The sequence below is a fragment of the Phaenicophaeus curvirostris genome, chromosome 9 (assembly GCF_032191515.1).
Source record: "Phaenicophaeus curvirostris isolate KB17595 chromosome 9, BPBGC_Pcur_1.0, whole genome shotgun sequence".
In the NCBI taxonomy this organism is placed as follows: Eukaryota; Metazoa; Chordata; class Aves; order Cuculiformes; family Cuculidae; genus Phaenicophaeus; species Phaenicophaeus curvirostris.
In genome coordinates, this window is record NC_091400.1 from 11923544 (window position 1) to 11944598 (window position 21055).

Consider the following 21055-nt stretch of genomic DNA (forward strand, 5'->3'; position numbering starts at 1 on the left):
GGCTTTAAGATCCCTTCTAGTTCAAACTATCCCATGAGTCTGTGATTGCTGGGCAGTGGTTTGAAGCTCCTGTGTCCACTGTAGAAGCAGCTGTATGTAGCAATGGGCAAAGCAGTGGCTGGTGTGTGCATTATAAAGGCTGCCCAACTGTGATTTAAGCCTTTAGGACAGTGACAAATAAGTCTTGCAAATGTCTTGAGCTGCCTAATACATTTCTGGGAGTTATTAAGGAATACTGCTTAAGATCCTCATTTATTTAATCAGTTTTTGAGAAGCTAGAAGGATGTTCAACAAAGCAATTCCACCAGATAAAAATAAAATAGTGAGACATCCTGATGCTTTTTCTTTTCTGCTGTTACAGTTCTTTCTTTGTTGTAGCAAACGACATCACTCATCCTCTGTCTTCTTTCCTTTTGCTGATCTTTTGTAATCTAATGGTTACAAAATAAGTGCTGAGAGAACAAAAGGGGACATATGCTGAACAGGATTGGAGTGTGGTTTTAATTACAGCAGTAGATTATCTTCAAACCCTTGATTACACACGTGCTTCCCTGGCACATGTGATCCCTGTCTCCCTACATCCCAGATCTCCCCCTCCTTTCTTTCAGATGTTACTGAAGGAGAACAAGGAGTGGAATAGATCTGTTCATCGCCAGTGTGGGCTAGATTGGAGGCCATCGGATGGCAGAGATGAAAACATTTAATTTGCAGATATGATTTGGCCATGGGAAGCAAGTTCCCACAAATTGAGAGAGCTGTATTCAGCAGCCCAAAACGATGCAAGGATTATAAAACAGGGTAATTTATGTGAGGGAAGGAAGATGTGTAATGCAGAAAAAATCCAACTGTAGGAGGGCAACACAAAGCATTCATTTGTTTTGGACATCTCTAGAAGAAGGGAAGCTGGGGAGGGGCTCTTTATCTGGAAGTACAGGGATAGGACGAGGGGGAAATGGTTTTCAGCTGAAAGAGGGGAGATTGAGATGAGACCTTAAGAGAAATGTCCTCCTGTGAGGGTGGGGAGGCCCTGGCCCAGGTTGCCCAGAGCAGTGGTGGCTGCCCCATCCCTGGAGCTGTTCAAGGCCAGGTTGGATGGGGCTTGGAGCCCCTGATCCAGTGGGAGGTGTCCCTGCCCATGGCAGGGGGTGGGACTGGATGGGCTTTGAGGTCCCTTCCAACCCAACCATCCTAGGATTCTATGAAATTAACAGTACTGAGGCTATGGCTGAGGTGTTTGCACACCTCTTCAGAAACATGAACAATTAGACGTCTTGTACTTCATAAAGCATGTGAGCAGCAGTTATCTGGTAGTTTGCTGACCTCATAGGTTATGCACGTAGTTGCATGCAGAGAGAATGAGTCCCTTACTCGGGGTTTATGGGCAGTTGAAGCGGAGCTCCTTGTTGGTACCATACAACTAAATAAATAGGTTTCGATAAAGAGGAATAAGGAATATGGGCAGCCGGAGAGCCTGGCACACACACAGGGAGAGGCAGCAATGTCCAGATGGGTTTCTGGTTCACCAGCTGCACAGCTTTGTCTTCTGCGAGAGGTTGGTGATGGTGCATGTGCTTGGGTGGAAGGAGGAGGGATATGAAGCTTTTGAAAGGATTATTTCATCTCTATCTGACAATAATTACATATGCAGATGGTTGTAGTTATGCTGCATGATATCATTAGTGCAGCAGCTGGACCCCACTGCTGGAAAGCCAACAGGAGAGTTTTTAATTAGGTTGACTTCAATGCTAACTCAATAAATACGATGAAAGTGAAACCGAGCAGGCCTCACCCTGGGTTTGTGCCAGCTCCTGGTGGGGTAAAACCTGCTGTGTGGCTCCAGTTCATCATCAGCAGAGCAGAAGAGGGGAGTCTGGAGGGGAAGAAGAGTAACGGAGCCTATATGGAAGCTACCTCTGAACTCCACAAATGTCAGTAATGAACCCTTCTGTTCCTCTGTAAATGCTTTTTGTGGTGAGGAACATAGGTTATATTCTCAAGGAAAAAGAATTTCAGGGTGTTTTTTTAAAATTTTATTATTATATCGGTAGTATTTTTAATTATTATTGCCTGTCTTATCAGCTCCTCATAGCAATGTTCTCCTGTCCCTTGTTCCAGCCATCTGAGCACCAGAAAGTGTCCCAAGCCCTTCTTCTCAAACACCTCCTGTTTCTGTCCAGGGATTCCTGCCAGACAGGAGCATTTCTTCTGCCACCTCTCCCAGTTAATTACTGAATTTGGATGATGCACACAGGGGAGATGTGAGTGCTGGGGTCCCCTCTGTGCGTTACCACTCACTGCTCAAGATATGGGAGACCCGCATTCAGGTCTGTCTTGTGCCAGGGAAATTGAGGCCAAGCTTTCCTCTAGAGAAATACTGGCCCAGACGAAAAATAAAGTGTTTGGTAGGAAAATGTTCTTTTTCCGTTTTTTTCATCTTGAAGCCTGACACAGGAAAACCGAAAATAAACTTCGCATCTCAACTTTTCTCTCAGAATAATTGGCAGAAGTGTTTTTACAGTTATAAAAGCACCACTAATTGATTTTATAGGTTCAAAGGCATCCCATAACAAGCAGGAACTTGAAATAAGCTATTTCAGGGTTTCTAGTGTTCCATATTGCCATTCCCATGTGCAATGTGGGCTGGTCCACGGTGTTACTGCACGGAAGGGGAGGACATGAGTGCACATTGGATGCATTTTCCAAGGGTTTCTCTTTACTTTTTTCTAGAAAACAACTAGAATTTAATTTCTTCTGTGTTTGCTATCTTAGATCTGGTTAAATTTTGTTTCTAAGCCTTTCAAAATTGTGTTCCAGTTTGCTTCCAGCTCAGCAGCATCGAGGCTATGGGCTTCCCACTCTTTTAGAGATACTTTGACAAAGAGCAAAGCACTCAGCCACCCTATCATACAGCACAGCTCCACCATTGGAGGAATTAGTTGGAATTTAAAACATACAAAGTACTTCTAGCTGTCTTAAAATATTTTTCCTTTTAGCTTCTTAATACATTTTCGTTATTCATAACAAAATGCTTTACTGGCGTCTGAGGTTCTACCAAAATCTGAGTATTTTATAATGCACATAAAAAGGATTCCTCTAGTTGACTAGAAAAGATTTTTTGTGTTTCCTTTTTGTTGATACTAACAACAGAAATTTATTTATTAATGCAAACAGTCATCATATCGTTCTAGCAACTTTTAATTCTGCCATAATAGGAAGCAGGGGAAAATGCCAAGCACTACATACATCATGCGGCTCCCGTTGAGAAGTCTCATCATCCAGATACCAGAAGTCTTAGACCTTTTGTTGTTGTTTTTTGGTTTGGGTTTGGTTTTCATACCTGATCTGGGCAAAGAGTTCTGAAATCAGATATTGTGGAATTCTGGAAGGAGCAGAACCGGGACTTTCTTTTTTGATTAATGAAATGAGAGGGAATTGCCTGTTTGTTGTGGCAACTTAGGTTTCTCTGCTATTGCTAGTGTTCTTGGAATGCTTTTGTGACCATCAGCACAAATGAACGGCTTCAACCTGATTTAAAATCTTGTGCTGGCTTCCCTTTAAGGCGAGTCCTGCCTTAAGTTTCCTGCCTCGTGTAGTACTGTGTCCCTGTGCGATCAAACTGCATTTTAATGAAATACTGTAGTTGGTGATACCAATTTGCTTCATTCTGTGGTGTAAAAGGACAAATGACCCTGGTCTCTGAACAGGCTGTTAATGTCAGGAAACAATGCATTTCCTATCTCCTTGTAGTAATGATGCCCTGTTGGTTTTTGGATAGCGAGTACTGGTTATATCTGCCTCTCCAGCATTTCTTCATTACTTGTACAGAGCCATTTTGGTTGTAATGCCAGAGGAGTCCAGTAGCAGCATTCCAGTCCCACCAAAAGCCATGTTTTCTGAGACAGCTTCACATACTGCTTCATAAGGAAATGATAAATTACAGTAGTGCATCAAGCACTGTTCTGCAGAAATCTATACTCTAAGTGAAGAATTTGATTAGCAGGAAGTTGTAAAATGAGCAATTAGAGAAGATTAAAGCTCTACGCTGTGTGGAGCACACCAAATGTGAATGCTGTTGTGCTTGGAGCAGCTGGAAAGCCTTGGACATTCTCTTTGTGGCTGCAATGCGTCCCTGCTCTCTGCTCCACCATGCCTGTGATTTACAGCCCAGTCCTGCAGGGCACTGGTTTCGTTTAGTTTATTTAAATGCGTGTTTGTGCTGACTTTGAACAAGGAGCCTCAATCCTATCGAGGCCTTTGGCACATGCTAGAATGAAAACAGAGCATAATTGCAGCCGATTTCTTGTTCGGATGCTGTTTATTCTGTGCTGACCTACATTTGTACTCGCTGACGTACTAGAGCTGTGCCGGTGTTTATTGTAATGTATTCCCATTCAGCCTTTCCCGTTCCCATCCCAGTGTTCAGTGCATGGATCACTCTAATTCCAGGGTTCCACGGCACACTCCGACTCCCCGCCACAGATGTCCCAGTGCAGTGAGCAGCAGCTCAGCTGGCAAATCCACTCCTATTAATGAGCTCTTCAAAGGGGTGGTCCTAGCAGCTCAGTAGAAAGCCGTCCCCGTGGTCCGGAAAAAAAGCCGGCAGGGGAGAAAGCCAGCTTGGTTGAATAGAGAGATCTTGAGGGATATCAAGAAGAAAAGAAATGTTTATGGCCTCTGGAAGAAGGGACAAACCTCTTGGGTGGACTACAGGAGGGAAGTGAGATTGTGTAGGGAAAAAATCAGAAGGGCTAAGGCTCAGCTAGAAATTGGATTGGCCAAGTCAGTGAAAGATAACAAAAAATCTTTCTACAAATATATAAATAATAAAAGGCGGACTAGGGAGACCATACAGTCCCTATTGGACACAGAAGGGACAACAGTAACAGGGGATGAGGAAAAGGCTGAGGTACTTAATGCCTTCTTTGCCTCAGTCTTTAGTCGTAAGGAGGGTCGTTCCGTCTGTGTACAAACCCAGGAGCTAGAGGAGCAGAATGAGGCTCCCATGATCCAAGAGGAGGTGGTCAGTGCCTTGCTAGCCCGACTGGACAGTCACAAGTCTATGGGGCCGGATGGGATTCACCCTAGGGTACTGAAGGAGCTGGCGGATGTGCTGGCCAAACCCCTTTCCATCATCTTCCAACAGTCCTGGAAGACTGGGGAAGTCCCACTGGACTGGAGGCTGGCTGATGTTGTGCCCATCTACAAAAAGGGCCGCAGGGAGGACCCAGGAAACTACAGGCCTGTCAGTCTGACCTCAGTGCCAGGGAAAGTCATGGAACAGGTGATCTTGAGTGCTATCATGAAGCACATGCAAGAGAACCGGGTGATCAGGCCCAGTCAACATGGGTTCACAAAAGGCAGGTCTTGCCAGACTAACCTGATCGCCTTCTATGACCAAGTGACTCGGCTGCTGGATGAGGGAAAGGCTGTGGATGTGGTCTTCCTGGACTTCAGCAAAGCCTTTGACACAGTTTCTCAAAGCGTTCTGCTTGAGAAACTGTCAGCCTCTGGCCTGGACAGGCGCACACTCTCCTGGGTGGAAAACTGGTTGGATGGCCGGGCCCAGAGAGTGGTGGGAAATGGTGTTAAATCCAGCTGGAGGCCAGTGACAAGTGGGGTTCCCCAGGGCTCGGTGCTGGGTCCAGCCCTGTTCAATGTCTTTATCAATGACCTGGATGAAGGCATTGAGTGCACCCTTAGCAAGTTTGCGGACGACACTAAGCTGGGTGGAAGTGTCGATCTGCTGGAGGGCAGGGAGGCTCTGCAAAGGGATCTGAACAGGCTGGACCGCTGGGCTGAGTCCAATGGCATGAGGTTTAACAAGGCCAAATGCCGGGTCCTGCACTTGGGGCACAACAACCCTATGCAGTGCTACAGACTAGGAGAAGTCTGTCTAGAAAGCTGCCTGGAGGAGAGGGACCTGGGGGTGTTGGTTGACAGCCGACTGAATATGAGCCAGCAGTGTGCCCAGGTGGCCAAGAAGGCCAATGGCATCTTGGCTTGTATCAGAAACGGCGTGACCAGCAGGTCCAGGGAGGTTATTCTCCCTCTGTACTCGGCACTGGTGAGACTGCTCCTCGAATACTGTGTTCAGTTCTGGGCCCCTCACCACAAGAAGGATGTTGAGGCTCTGGAGCGAGTCCAGAGAAGAGCAACCAAGCTGGTGAAAGGGCTGGAGAACAGGCCTTATGAGGAGCGGCTGAGAGAGCTGGGGTTGTTTAGCCTGGAGAAGAGGAGGCTGAGGGGTGACCTCATTGCTCTCTACAACTACCTGAAAGGACGTTGTAGAGAGGAGGGTGCTGGCCTCTTCTCCCAAGTGGCAGGGGACAGGACAAGAGGGAATGGCCTCAAGCTCCGCCAGGGGAGGTTTAGGCTAGACGTTAGGAAAAAATTCTTTACAGAAAGGGTCATTGGGCACTGGAACAGGCTGCCCAGGGAGGTGGTTGATTCACCTTCCCTGGAGGTGTTTAAGGCACGGGTGGACGAGGTGCTGAGGGATATGGTTTAGTGTTTGGTAGGAACGGTTGGACTCGGTGATCCGGTGGGTCTCTTCCAACCTGGTTATTCTGTGATTCTGTGACCACTCAGCCAGGCTGAAACCAACCTGGCAGAGAATAAGGAGAAAATAAACTGTCCTGCAGTACTGCCACGTTATCAGCATTTGTTTAGCAGAAAAAACACATTCAAATACTACTTTAATTGATGTACTGCATTAAACCTCCACAGTCTTAAAAGAGAGACTGTGCAGCTGTCATTGCTTTGCCAACCTCTGGAAATCCGTGGTGCCACTCTTAGGTGCTACTTTGGGAAACATGTCCAGTTGCCTTGAACCCTTTCTGTCCTCTACATCCATAAATGATAACTCTTGTAATCTCTTTGTAGACATATAATTTCCCCTCAAACAAAGGAATTTTTTTTTCCTGTTCTTAATCCTTTTATAGCTCCTGACTAAATGTAATTATTGGTTGTCGGTATCACTTTTATGAACAACGTTAATGAATATAGCTGAGCAAAGTGGGAAGTACTTCACAAAACATGTCAAGGTTGGAATGGAAAAGATGTGTAGAAATGTCTCTGGAATCATTTAAGGATTAGATAAGCATTCATTTTTGCTTGACTATTTTTCCTCATAATTGTGTAATTAAAACAATTGACGAGATGAAGAATTCAGCACAGCTTCAACAGGCAACACTGGGGCTCTTTGCTCCTGGACGGGTTAGTGAGAGCTTGGAGCTGGTTTACCCTTGCTTGGGCTGGGAGCTGGAGAAGAGGTTTCCTGGGTCTCTGAATCCCTGACTGGGTCACGCACACATGGGCAGAGGGGAATGGGACGTTCGGATAGAGAACAGCACAATGACAGCAGGAACAAGCCATATGCAAAAAGTGTAAAACACAGAATTATGGAATGGTTTGGGTTCAAAGGGACCTCAAAGCCCATCCAGTTCCACCCCGTGCCATGGGCAGGGACACCTCCCACTGGATCAGGGGCTCCAAGCCCCATCCAGCCTGGCCTTGAACACCTCCAGGGACATTTCAGTGTGAATGGGAGGGCAGAAAGGACGATCATCTTAGTCCTTTCCTACCTATATTTTTTCCACTTCTCTTGATACATGCTGTATATTTTTCTGCTTTGTCCAATCCTATTGTTATATCCCCAGTCTAGAGACTTCTGGAACTCTTTTTAGGACTCCATTCAATAAGCAAATTTTTAATTATGGTTAAAAGCTGCTTGTTCACACTTTTAGCATGTAATTTTCTCCGTAAAATTTCTTTTCATCACTGAATTAGAACTACGCTTTGAAAAATCCCTTTAAAGTCATTCTTATGGAGCTTCTACTGGTCTTCTTCAAGGAAGATTTTCAACTTGAGGATGTTTGTACAGTGCTGTAATTGACTGCTTTTCTTACCTTTACCATAATTATTTCATATGAAGTTCTCACTGATTCATATCTCGTTATAAACTTGGAATTACGAGGTCAAAGAGGCATATATTGATTACTCGGGACAGAAAGAGGAGCAGTGTTGATGGGTTGTGAGAGAAAGCCATGTTCCTCTGGGAAACTGGTAAAAATAGCACATGGGAAACAGAACTTAAGTGTCGCTGCTGAAGCACCAGTCAGCTCACAGGGAATTCACTGTGTGGGAGCTCTGCCACAGTTCTGGGAACTCCTGATAACAGTAAAAAAACAGGAGTATTAAAATGATGGTGTTTGTTTTTTTCTGGTATTTGGCATAGTTAGCATGTTATGGAAGTATCAGTCTCTCTAACTAAGCAGTAACTAGTTTAGATCTTGTTAACTAAGTGATAATTATGTTAGAAGACATGCTCTAGAAGCTATTGCAAATACATATTCTGTGTTTTCATGAAACTTGCCTTGAATTCTTTTCCTGGGAGAACAGAACCGTTTTTTCCCCAAATCTAGTTCTTATATTGGAAACGTAACTTTAATCATTGCTTAGTCCACTTGTATGATTTTTGACCCTTTAATTTTTTTTTACTTGGAGTAATATTAGATTATAGTAAAATTTATTAAGCTCCAGTTTTAAAAATGTGTTTAAAATTCAATCTTTTGTTTGTTCCCACAGGGTTATGTTCAGAAACTGTAACTGTAACTGATGTCTCTCACAGCGAATCAGTTGAAGAAAGCCCTTTCCGTCCCCCTTCCCATTCCTTTTCCACTGTCTTCGATGAGGACAAGCCAATAGCCAGCAGTGGAACTTACAACTTGGACTTCGATAATATTGAGTTGGTGGATTCTCTCCATGCCTTAGGACCGAGCTCTCCAGAATCGAAGAACCGAGATCCCAAAGCGAATGTTCGAAGAAAATCCACTGATTCTGTTCCAATTTCCAAATCTACATTGTCTCGCTCTCTTAGCTTGCAGGCAAGTGATTTTGATGGAGCATCTTATCTTGGCAACAGTGAGACGTTAGCACCGGCAGCAGATGTGTATGGTACTGGTTCAAGCAGTGCTTCTAGCACCCTTAAGAGAACAAAAAAATCCAGACCAGCTTCCGTAAAAAAGAAGCAGCCAGCAAAGAAACCTCTGGAGGCTCCACCAGTGAAGGAAACACCACAAGAACTGTCTGACCTTGGACAAGCAACTTGTGCCTCAGGTGAGGATAAACCCATACCTGAGGCAAAGGCTGATTCAGTAAAGCCCGAATGTACTGATCCTTCTAAAATCTCTGCTGAGAAACAGGAGGCCCCGCCTGTGCCCGAAGGATCCAACCCGTTGGATCCAGACAGTTTTGAAGGGATCAGCGCATTTGGCACTGGAGGCAGCAAAGTACAGAATTCTCCCCCTGCCAATAAGAAAACGCTACCTCTTACAACGGCACCGGAGGCTGTGGAGGTGACTCCACCTGACACGGGAGGGCAGGAGGACCCTCCGGTCAAAGGTGTCGCCGTGAGGCTGGAGTTCGATTATTCTGAAGAGAAAGGGGGGAGTGAAGACCAGCAGGAGAGTACTCCTCCTCCCAAAAAAGCAGGTAAAAAGCCTGGTGCTAAAATGCCACTACGGAGGCCAAAGACTAAGAAGTCAGTGGAAAAGCTTGACAATGCTCCCACCACACCGACCAAGTCACCTGTGGATCCAAATGAAATCCCTATCACAAAAGGCTCTTACACTTTTGATATCGACAAGTGGGATGACCCCAATTTTAACCCATTCTCTTCTAGTACAAAAATGCAAGAATCGCCCAAACTGCCTCAGCAAACGTACACTTTTGAGCCAGACATGTGCGAGGACTCTGTTGACCCTTTCAAGTCTTCTTCCAAGATAGCCAGCTCACCCTCTAAATCTCCAGCTTCCTTTGAGATACCAGCCAGTGCCAATGAAACAAACGGAACTGAAGGAGACAACTTGAATAAACCTGCAAAAAAGAAGAAGACGCCACTAAAAACGTAAGTTAAATGGCACAGAGGCACATTCCTACCCCTGAGCACAGTTATACCTGGTTTATATTATATTTGAGTAGAGAAAGAGAGATACTGTTGAACGTGGTCACCACAGAACTGGACTCATGTCAGGAGACTGTACGTGCTCTCCTCCAACCTCTCTTGGTGTTTCCAGACTGAAGAGGGGAACCAGGGCTGTTTCAAGTCAGATTGGGTCGCTGGTCTGGCAGCCGGATTTTTGAAGTTATGGGGCTCAGAGTAGCTTTGAATCTGATGAAAGCCAAATTTCATCAGTGTCGTGCCAAGTTTCCTGTGACCTCATCTTGGGAATTTGGTACTGTTTAAGATGGTCAAAGTAGGTTTTGAGAGTGGGATGTGAAATAGTAAGGCAATGACAGATCTATTGCACACAACAGGAAGGTGGTTTTATCCAGGTATTTAAAAGAAAATAACCTGAAAGAGGAGAGTGCAGCATTGAAATATAATTTTTAAATACAGGAGAAAAAAATGTAAAAAAAAATTCCTTTCTGTGAAAGAGCTTACAATGCTGTGAAGGGTTAAAATTCAGAGTGCTGCGTGTTAGAAAAATATCCAGCTTTTAGACTCAGTGGGCACATTGCAGGAGGAGTGTTCTAGTGTGTTATATTTAGATATTTGGTTAAAAACCTCAGTGTCTATTTCCATTGGCTCTGTGGTTAACTGGGTAGCGTGCACGGTGCCTTATCTGCTGAGACGTGGTTTATTTGGAGTTAGTAATCAGTAAGTTGAGATCCCATTTGTATGAAATAGATATCCTGTCTGTCTATAAGTATCTTGGTGCACGTCCCTTTATGGTTTAGATGTTTCAGCTAGCTAAGAAAAATGTGATTAAAAAATTTATAAAGCCTGGCAATTTGAAGATAACGTGGTTAATGTAAAACAGTACAAAAGATGATCTCCCTTATGGAGTGAGATAGAGATGATTCAGCTTTTTCCGAGCAGCCTGCTGCCCTCCAGCCTTCTAATTCACCTCCCTTGACAGATTTAAGGAAGCTTGTGCCATTTTTTGCTTATTAGGGTCATTCTTGATTTATGGAAGGTATAGACAGCTGTACATTTGAGGTATTTTTTTGAGGGAGGGGCCTGTTTTTCCCATGTTTCTTCTTTTTGAGGCATATTTGAAATTTAGCAGAAATTAATGTACATGCTACACTGACTCATTTTCCAAGCCTGCAATCAAAACCAAGAAGACTTAAAAGTCTGGGTGCAAGAGAGGAACAGTTGGAATCTTGCTGTGGAAATGCAGAAGAAGAGAAGGGAAGTCTGATACTTGCAGCCAGCCAGAGCCCCCCGTGTCTTCTAGTAGCAGCTGTGGAGTTGACTGATTCCTGCTCCAAATATTAGAACCAATCCCAAAGCTGTTAATTCAGGGCCAACATGAGTTTACAAAGAGTCTGCTAAATCACGTCTCCTTGGGAAAATCCATTGCAGGAAGACCCTGTCCTACAGTTACAAAGTTCACTGCTGCTCTTTGTTGTGGTGGCAGAAGTGGAACTATCCTAGAGCTTATGGGTTCTTGGGTCTGGAGGTTTTCAGGAATTCCCAGCCCTTGCTGGGACTGCATTCACTGCATTGTGTGGTGTCTGCTCAATGCAGCAGCGCTGTAACCTACTTTTGCAAGTGGTTTCTAACAAAGAAGAGAAACACCCAGTGCAGCCTGCAGCCATAATGCGTCCTAGAAGACAATCCACTTAAGGCTTCTTGGGGAAGCAGTGGGTTTGAAAATGTGTTCCTCGTGAACAGAGAGCGATTTTTAAGTTATCCTTATGAGTGGTGAAGAAGCCAGGCATGAGTTTAAACCATTGCTAAGCTTGTACTGCTCTGAATCTGTGCCAGTTGCCAGATCTTACCTGTGTTAAATCAATACAAATAATCAGGTTTTGTTCTTGAATAAAATGCTCAGCAGTCTGAGCATTGACCTCGAAGTGGAAAGATGAGATCTTTAGAAGAGATGGCAGCTCAATGCAAATCACATCAATGGTGCTGAGCTGTTTTGAGACAGATCATCTTGCTCAGATGATTCTGAACAAGAGGCAGTTGATGCTTCCCCAGTGCCTGTGTATAGTGAGGAATAAAAATAGGTGGCTTGTGTAGGCATGGTCTCGAAGCCGTTGGGTGACTGGAGGCAGTGTTTGGAAGCCGAAGGACCAGGCTTTGGAGAGCATTGCATGTGAGAGGAGCTGAGCAGCAGCCGCCAGCCTTGTAAGGGGATGAAGACTTTTCTTTGCCTTGGTTGTGTGGCAGGATTTGTTCCTGTGTTTGGGGCAGTCAGTTAGTGCTGTCGGAACACAAAGCTAGATTTCAGTCAGAGCCAAGGGAGATGCAATGTAAAGAAATGTCATTTTCTCTCTTGACTTGGGTAAATGGTATGGAAGGGTCAAGTCGCTGTTTCTGTAATAACAACTCAACAGACATGACAAAACCCTGCGTAACTGCGCTCTTCCCTTAATCTCAGCTGCCATTACAGAACAGTTTTACATCCCATAGAGTAACAACTTGTGTGTTTTGAGCAGAAAGCAGGTGGCTGCCAGCAGGGAAGGGATGGTTTGTACATTATAGGAACTTAACTCAGAGGCCTCAGCTTGGAAAAACATGTTCTTTTAAGATGAAAGCGTGTCAAAAATATGACGTTGAATTTGAAAGCATTAAAGGACTTGCTGAATATTTTTTCTCTGCTTGTATTTCATAATAAAAAGTAGATGTTAAGATTATATAGGTAGAAAATATGCATGATCCGATTGCATTAACCTATTAACATTAACAGTGTTTGTAGGTTTATCTTTTTTGTCAGTTCCTTCTGTCTGTCTCTCTTTTCTTTGTCTTATTTGTCTTAGGATGGTAGAAGATGTGATGTCTGTGTGTTCTCTGTTGTAAGTAATTCTCAGCTAACATTCCTCTTTGATTTATGGGCTTTTTAATTTTACTCATTTATTTTGCAGCATGATCAGTTATTATTCAGCATGAATCTTTTATGTTAACTATTTCACTTTCCTGGCATGTCTGAAAGCTATTTTAAGTAAAATGCCTGGCCGAGAATGAGTTTGAGGAATCTATTGCCTCATTCTCTTTGCCTATCGGAAGAGATCCTCTTTTCAAAATTATATAGATTTTGTATCCTTGAGCTAAAGCACAGAAGTTTTATTTCTACCACTGTTCAATAACATTGTACAACCATGTTTTCATAAATACCACACAGTGTTTGTCCTTCTTAAAGGAACAAGTTATCCTAATCACTTCCAGCATTGTGACCAGATAATCAGTAGCTTTGAGCACGCTGATACTCAGCTGTCCAGTTTATTTTCCCCTGTAGCTGTGGTATTGATTTACCCTCTGCCAATTGAACCCCACTGTTATAATTCCTATTGTCGATCTTGCCATGCATTGATCAGGGATGAGCAGGCAGAGCTGTTAATTTTTGTCCGTGCATCTCAGTTCAAACCTGAGGTCTTTCACAATGAGTTTGTTGTGATATTTTTCTCCCTCTTGGAATAACTCTGGCAATGTGCATCCAGAGAACAGGGGGTCAGTGGTTTATTTCTTTGCACGGAAATATTTTTGATTGATTGTGAATAAACGTAAAGGCAACATTAGTAATGAGATGCCAAGGCACAATGCTTGTTCTTCATTCCTTTTGATTGAAACCTGTGGGGTTCTGAAGGGCTGCAGTGTCCATGTGCCCACTCTGCACTGTGAGCTCTCCGGGGAACTGGAAGTAGGATTGCCATGTTTGTTGTTGTGTTTGTCTTAAAGAGGGAGAAGTTCCTTGTGCACATCTGTAACGTTCTGACACCTTGGGAACTGTGTCTGTTTTGATGCAGTTCATCCAAAGCACGCCGTGCTTTTTCTTAATGATTTATGGGGTCATTGGAGCTTACGAGTTTATCACAGTTTTAATTCTCATTGAAAGAGACCTAATTTTCAGAGGAGAAAGCAGACAGAAGTTAATAATGTGCCTGAGGTTGTCTGCAGTGCTGCAGGGATTTGAATGGCAACCAAGCAGCACCTCCCTCCTGCAAATGTGTCAGGAGCTGGCATGAAAAATATGGCAATCCTGCTTTTCTCAGCTTTTGGGGAATCGAGGCCTGTTCCAAGTGCATGATGAGAATATGTACTAACGGCATGTTTCCCTGTGGTGCTGCTGCCTGGCGGGTGGGATTTTCAAGCAGAAGGGCTTACAGAGGTTGCATTGTCTGGCTGTCTCTTGCTAAGTGTGAAATGACCCAATTTTTGCTGGTATCACCATATTAACTGTTCAAACTTTTTTTTCAGTGATACATTTAGGGTGAAAAAATCACCAAAAAGATCCCCACTATCTGATCCTCCTTCTCAGGTAAAGAACTGCCTTGTTTTGATGCATGTGGTTTGTGTAATTATAGGGGCAAAAAAGGGAAATGTTGTGTATTTAATTGTGTAATCATACATTAATAATAGAAACGGCTTTTGTAAAGAAGATAAGCATGTTGGTGTTCAAGTATAGCACACTGAGTTTTAATCATAAGGTATGAAACTTTTCATTTCTAGAAGTGTATGTGCAACAAATATGTTAGATCTAGTCTTTGCTCTGGGAGTTCCAGTTAGACGGTTCGTGTGTGCACTTAGGAAAGCCCTGTTACAATGGACTGAAAATATGAATAAATATCTTCAGGCAAACTAGTTGGAACTATTCAGCCTGGATTTTTTAGATTAGAACGTCAGAAACGAAGTGCATCAAACTGGTGGGCTGGAACGGAAATAGAAATAAAACAAGTGGGCTGATCTCCCAGGCACATGTGCTCAGATGGTTTTATTCCTCATTCTAAACTGCCAGCAGGTAGTTTTCTTGGAAGAGGAGTTAAAAAAAGACTGTTCTGCCTACAAAGCCTTGAATGCTTTGATGTGGCACAGCTCCTTCCATGCTGCTGCTCATCTTCCTCTTATCCATCCTACCCTTTCATTCGTGCTGCCTGACAGCCTGGAAGCGAAGAAACGGGTTCATGACCTCATGGACCCATGAAAGCTCCCATGAGGGAAGCCTAAAACGTTGGTTTTGGTAGTCAAGAGCCTTCAGTCATTGGTGATGTGTGCCACTTATGTCAAGTGCCTAACGTTTAAACAGCTCTGGGTTTTCTTTCTTCCTTATTATCAAGGCAGCTTTGCAATGTGGGTATTTATCCTCAAAGAGTTTAGGTATATGGGGAGAACTTGCTGCTAGTAGAGTTCTAAATGAAGTACTTCAATATTAAAGTATTTTATACGGAGCTGCAGCAAGGAGTATGGAATTAAAAGGATACCGTGATTATGCAAAGGATTTCAGAAAGTTAACGATTCCATGTGTTAACGAATGATAATGGAATTAATTCACCCTTGTTTTCTGCAGGATCCCACTCCACTGCCAACACCAGAAACACCTCCTGTCATATCCACGGTGGTTCACGCAACAGATGAGGAGAAGCTGGCATCATCCGTGACCGGTCAGAAATGGACCTGCATGACTGTGGACCTGAACACGGATAAGCAGGATTACCCGCAGCCATCAGATCTGTCTACGTTTGTCAATGAGACGAAGTTCAACTCTCCTACAGAGGGTAGGCTTCAAAGGGCTGTCGGCATCCGGCTAGCCATGTATTTATTGAGAGAGGGGTTTGGTTTGTTCAAGGATGTCAGCATGTACTTTCCTGAAAGCAGACTAAAAATTATGTTCTTTGGACCATTCTGGGGAACTTGGCAGTCACAGGGAGCTGAATGTGAGACCCCCTATTGCCTGACCTGGTGTTTTCAAGAAAGAGTAGAGAGGAAGCTTAGAGGAAAAGTAAAGGACCTTCCACAGAAAGGCTTTTACTTGTTTTGTACAGTTAATTATAGCCATGCTCTGTTCTGGGCATGCTACCTGTTCTCTCTGTGCCTTCACAGGACACCAGGGTCTGATGCTGCTTTTAGTCAGAGCTCTTGAATCCAGAGTCACTGAGCTACTGGTTTTGCCCAAGCCTCTTCCTCTAGAACGGGAGAATGTCTCAGGCTAAAGTCCTGCTTGAAGTTTGTGTATTGCATTAAGACCCCTAACATGCCACCCCTCCTCCAGATTCTGAGCTTCCAGATACCTTTCTGCATAAAAAGGCCAACCAAGGCCAGCCAGGCTGGAGGGTGCTTGGAGAAACTGGATCCAGTGGGAGGTGTCCCTGCCCATGGTAGGGGGATTGGAACTCAATGGGCTTTGAGGTCTCTTCCAACCCAGACCATTCCATGATTCTATGGTAAAAATGTCCAGGATACCCCATGCAAAAGATAGTTAGCCATTCACGTACCAGACAAAATTTCCTTCTAGACCAGCTTATTAAGATTTCTCCTGTCATTCCTTCCTATAAGCATTTGTTAGCTGAAGCTGGAAGTTTCTATTAGAAGAGCTGTCATTCCAGGTCTATGGAATGTGGAGGAGACAGGATTTAGGGAATTGGTGTGTGCCCTTCCTTGAGGTTTACAGAAACAATACAGCTTTGCAATGTCTGCTCCAAGAGCAGATTTTCAGCTTTGTGGGTGGGAAGAATGTGTGATTTGAACTTGGCTTAAACAACTACTTCTTGATCAGAACTTAATTTTTTCCCCTGACCTTTCAACCTCGTTCCTGATCTGCTGGTAAAGCTACTTTAGGCCATTGTAGACTGGACTTGAGGAGGTTTTGCCCAATTCAGAACTGCTAAGCTATTAGGTCAAATGTGTTTGACATTAAAAGGTGCAAATAATGACAGTGTTTTTAAGGGGGTTGCACACGCTGATGCACACATGCTTATGCTTACGTGGCCTGGGGAATCTGTTGAGTCTGCTGTACAGATAAGTGTTTCAGACTGGATAAATCTATTTGGCTTTATTGTCAAATTATAAATTTTAGACTGTGGGTTCATATAATTTGTATTAAAAAAATAACTTAAAGCAACACTTTTTAGAAAATAAGCCCCCCAAACCTGGGAAAATGGAAACTACATGGAAGGAAATGGAACAAAAGAGTAGTGAGAAGTACTCCAAGGTGATCATTTTAGCTATCAGATTGGGTAGAAGAAAGTGAGCAAAGCTCCTAATTAAATGCTAATTGTCTTGTCTGTGCGCCACGGTACAGTCAGAGTTTCAGATTACATGCTAATTGTAATCAACAACGCTTCTGCCCTTCAGATCTCTTAAAAATAATATTTTTTTTTCCCTTGACAGCCTTGCTTTTGTGGCAGTGAGAAATCTTTGAGTCATTCCAGGGCTGTTTCTCAATGGGAATATTTTTACCCCTCCCAGATACTGGGGTGAGTGTTACCCTGTAACCTAACACGGCTTTTGTACCGATACAGTCCAACTCCCGAGTCAGCTGATACATCCAGCTCTCATCTGTTGCAGGCAATGCCTGTAACCATTTTTGTGCTGCATAGACCTGAAATGAGCAGTAAAGATTAGCAGGAAACTCTGACATAAACGCACAGCTATTTGTAGGAGGAGTTGGAGGACGTCACTTAGTAAGTCTGTTGTATGTATTTATTAAAGATAATTCTCTTATTCCATGAGGTATTCTGGGCATTTGTACTTTTGAATGGATAGAGGTAGGTGTAGGTGGAGCCTATGGTTTTGGAGGGGAGGCAATGTCTTAGAGGAGCTACCTAGGAGAGGAGATAGCATCTAATTATGCGGGGAACTGATGAGAGCAATGAGACAAAACAAACCATGTTTAGCAAGCCATGTTATTCCTTTTGTTTCTAGTTTAAGTAGTTCCATCTGTGTCCTGCCTTTTTTTAAATCAGTGAGGTTAAATACGTGTTGTCCCAAAAGTCAGTTTGGATTGCGATTGCAAAGCCTCAACCAGCCCTGCAGGCAGCTTGAAGATCCCTTGCCGGCCGTGCCAGCAGAGGACAGTGCCAGTACATCTCCTGCTCACAAGTGTGCTTGTTTGCTCACTCCCCGATGGCTCTTTGGAGTCATAAAGCTGCCCCAGAAACACTCCTGGTGCACGTCACTGGGCTGTTTATAGGTAAAGGAAATACAGAGAGGCATCTACTAAACATTAGATGTCGTTATCTGGCTTCCCATTCTTTCTCTGTCAATTTGGCATTGAGTAGGTGGCCTGAAACTCATCGTGTCAGTTTTGGATTTGTTCTTTCTGGGAAGAAGCTTTTTTCTGATATCAGGAGGTCGTCCATCTTACCTGGCTTCCTGTTACCACTGAGAACATACAGTGCCAGGAATTTAAACGTGTGGAACCTGCACGATGGCGTTCTCATCACTGAGATGTTTTACCATTAATATCTTCCAACGTCTGGTAGCGAGTGGTTGTGACTGTTCCCATTCAGTGGTTGGTTGACAAGATACGTAGACTTGTGGCATCACAGGGCTTGTACTCCATGGTGCTTTGCTTTATAAAAACAATTTGAACTTTCTAAACTCCCATTGCACCCTTCAAATTTTTATTTTTAACAGAACAGGTAAGAGATTATCTCTAGAGTTGTTTTTTCCTTTTAAAGAGCAGGCATTTTAATGATGGTCATCATCTTCCGAACACAAGCCCTACTTTTCAAAAGCTGCCCAAATCCAGAAGAATTTTAACATGGGATGTGATTGCAATGTAAATGCTAGTGTGCCATCCATTAGAATTAATTAGAATTCATTAGAATTCTCTAATGCAACTAAAATTGTATGCATGGTTTGTTGAATTAACTCATGGAACCTGTAAAATACAGCATTAGGGCAAATTAATTATGTTTTTAATTTTCAAATTAAGGTGTCATTGAAGGTAGAGTTTGCTTTTATTTCAGTGAAGGAAGTTATGCGCTCTTTTCCGTTGTGATGTGTTTTGTCTGCCTGCCTCTGAATCAGCTACTGGGTGACCATGGATTGGGAAGCGATGCTGGTTGTTCCCTCTAGTGTAATTCAGAGATTATCAGTAGACAAGTAATAAAGATTTACATTTTTATTAGGGTTTAGATTTAGGGTTCTTTATAAATCTTCCTGCCTTAGGCTTTTCCTCTGAAACTAAAATGAGATACAGTTGGTGCAGATCTTTAGTGGGGGCGGTAAGTTCTGCAGCCAAGCGCTAGATCAAGTCAGACAAGAGGTCGCTGGAGCAAGGGAAGTCCCAGGAAGAGCAGGACAGGGGATTCCCAGAACCTGGAGAAGTGGTGGCTGCCCCATCCCTGGAGGTGTTCAAGGCCAGGTTGGATGGGGCTTGGAGCAACCTGATCCAGTGGTAGGTGCTCCTCCCCATGGCAGGGGGTGGAACTGGATGGGCTTTGAGGTCCCTTCCATCCCAAACCATTCCATGATAACAGCCCAGTAAGCTGGGCTGTCTCGCCCCTTCTTCAATGAGCATACAGGTATTTTATGATTCTTTTTGTCTTCAGTGATACTGCATCAGTCATCCTTAATTAAGGACTGTGTGCTAAACATTAAGAAACAGAAATAACCTCATTTCTCAACAGCTTTTGAAATCTTTTTGCATACGTTAAAGGAAACTTATATCAGCATTACCAATTGCTGAAAAATGTGTTTTCTGTGATAAGAGAATATTACAGAGGCAAGTCATCTGTGCACTGAAAGCCCTCTGAAACTGTCCTAATGTTCTGGCCCCTGGGGCAGAATCCTCAGCAAATTGATAACACTGAAATTTTTCAGGCAAATGAATTTGGTTGAAGTGTTTCATAGGTTCATTGAGGACAATCAGCACACCTTCTGCTTTCTCTCTGCATATTCTCTTTCTGATACCTCAGAAAATTTTGAGCAGAAGGGGAACAGCCCTTGTAAATGAGATCTCATTTACTTCTGCAGAAATAATTTCCTGGCATGTATTTAATGTCTTTTTTTGTTTCTGTTGCAGAACTGGAATATGGCAACTCATACGAAATAGAATATATGGAGAAAATAGGCTCCTCTGTGCCTGTAAGTTCTCACTCCCATTTCCATTCATTTGCATTCCTTTGTCATAATATACGATCGTGATAATGCCACCAGCCTCACTACCCCTTAAATTAATTATAATGGGCGTGTAGCAGATTTGCAAACCAGTTCCTTTAAATTGGCATAACTGGGGTAAATTGCATGTGCTTTGTTCTCCTGTGTCCTGCAGAGCTTGTTTCATTTTCTTATTTGAGTTTTCAACTAACATCATAGTAGCTCTTTCTGGAATTAAAAGCAGATCAGTGTTTGCAGCTGAGTACAGAGCTGTCTACAGCAGCTATTGACTAATTCTGAGGAACTGAGAGTAAAACTTTAAAGATGGGAGGAATCATCAGCAAATAAATGAGATATAGGGAGTGCAGTACTGTGTGCTATCAGTTGTTTTGCTCTACTTCTAAGTAATACGTAGAACTGATGGCTTGACTAGATCCAATGGGCTTTATCCGCAAGGGAAGGGAGGAAAATAAAGCATGTAAGTCAGGTGCTTACACTGGTGAGAAGCTTGGCAGGACCAGCAATCTGATGAACCCCAGAGGGGGAGAAGAAGAGCCATTACAAAGAGTGAACTGTTTAGGTTTTCTCCTCTAGCTGTTCCTTAAAGGGCTCATCTCCGTGTCAGTTAGCATAGACTCTACTACAGCCCTGAGTTATGAGTTGTCTGTCAAGTCATTTGGGCACTTCAGTGACCTGAATTAGCTTTAATGGAAAGCGGTTGAGTTGCTTAATGAGCCTTTCTTCTCCTGTCGCCAGCAGGATGATAGCACCCTGAAGAAACAATCTTTGTACCTAATGTTTGATGCACAGCAGGAGAGCCCCGTCAAATCGCCTCCCGTCAGGCTGTCAGATTCCACCACGCCATGCTCAGGGTAGGTCACCACAAGCAGATTCAGTGGTGGGAAAGGATGGCAGGGAACTGGGTTGCCATCATGGCACGTACACAGGCAGTTCCTCCTCGCGCTGCCTCTGAGTTGCCGAGTTATTTGTTTAAAAATAGATTCCCATCTGTGTACACATATGATAAAGAATAGAGGGCAAAGGCAGAGAAGGTTTAGAATGGCAAGGAATAAGGACATGTATTTCTCCTTCATATTCTTATTAAATACAGTCACGGTGGCAACGGTTTCACTAGGCAATGCCTTTCTACTTATGTTTTTTCCTCATATCCTGAGGTCACTTTCATGTCAATCTAGAAATCTCCTGACTGCAACTTTCCCTTGG

General features: G+C 43.5%; 1 protein-coding gene across 4 annotated transcripts in view; it reads left to right on the forward strand.

Annotated features, from left to right (window-relative positions):
* The window catches only part of TACC2 (transforming acidic coiled-coil containing protein 2), a 140357-nt gene that overhangs the window by 98027 nt on the left and 21275 nt on the right, over positions 1-21055 (forward strand). For all 4 annotated transcript variants that reach the window (XM_069864098.1, XM_069864096.1, XM_069864097.1 and 1 more), the window contains 6 exons: positions 8587-9907; positions 12775-12810; positions 14210-14270; positions 15297-15504; positions 19758-19819; positions 20588-20703. In XM_069864098.1, coding sequence (XP_069720199.1) covers positions 8587-9907; positions 12775-12810; positions 14210-14270; positions 15297-15504; positions 19758-19819; positions 20588-20703 — 1804 coding nt within the window. The remainder of the gene's footprint in view (positions 1-8586; positions 9908-12774; positions 12811-14209; positions 14271-15296; positions 15505-19757; positions 19820-20587; positions 20704-21055) is intronic.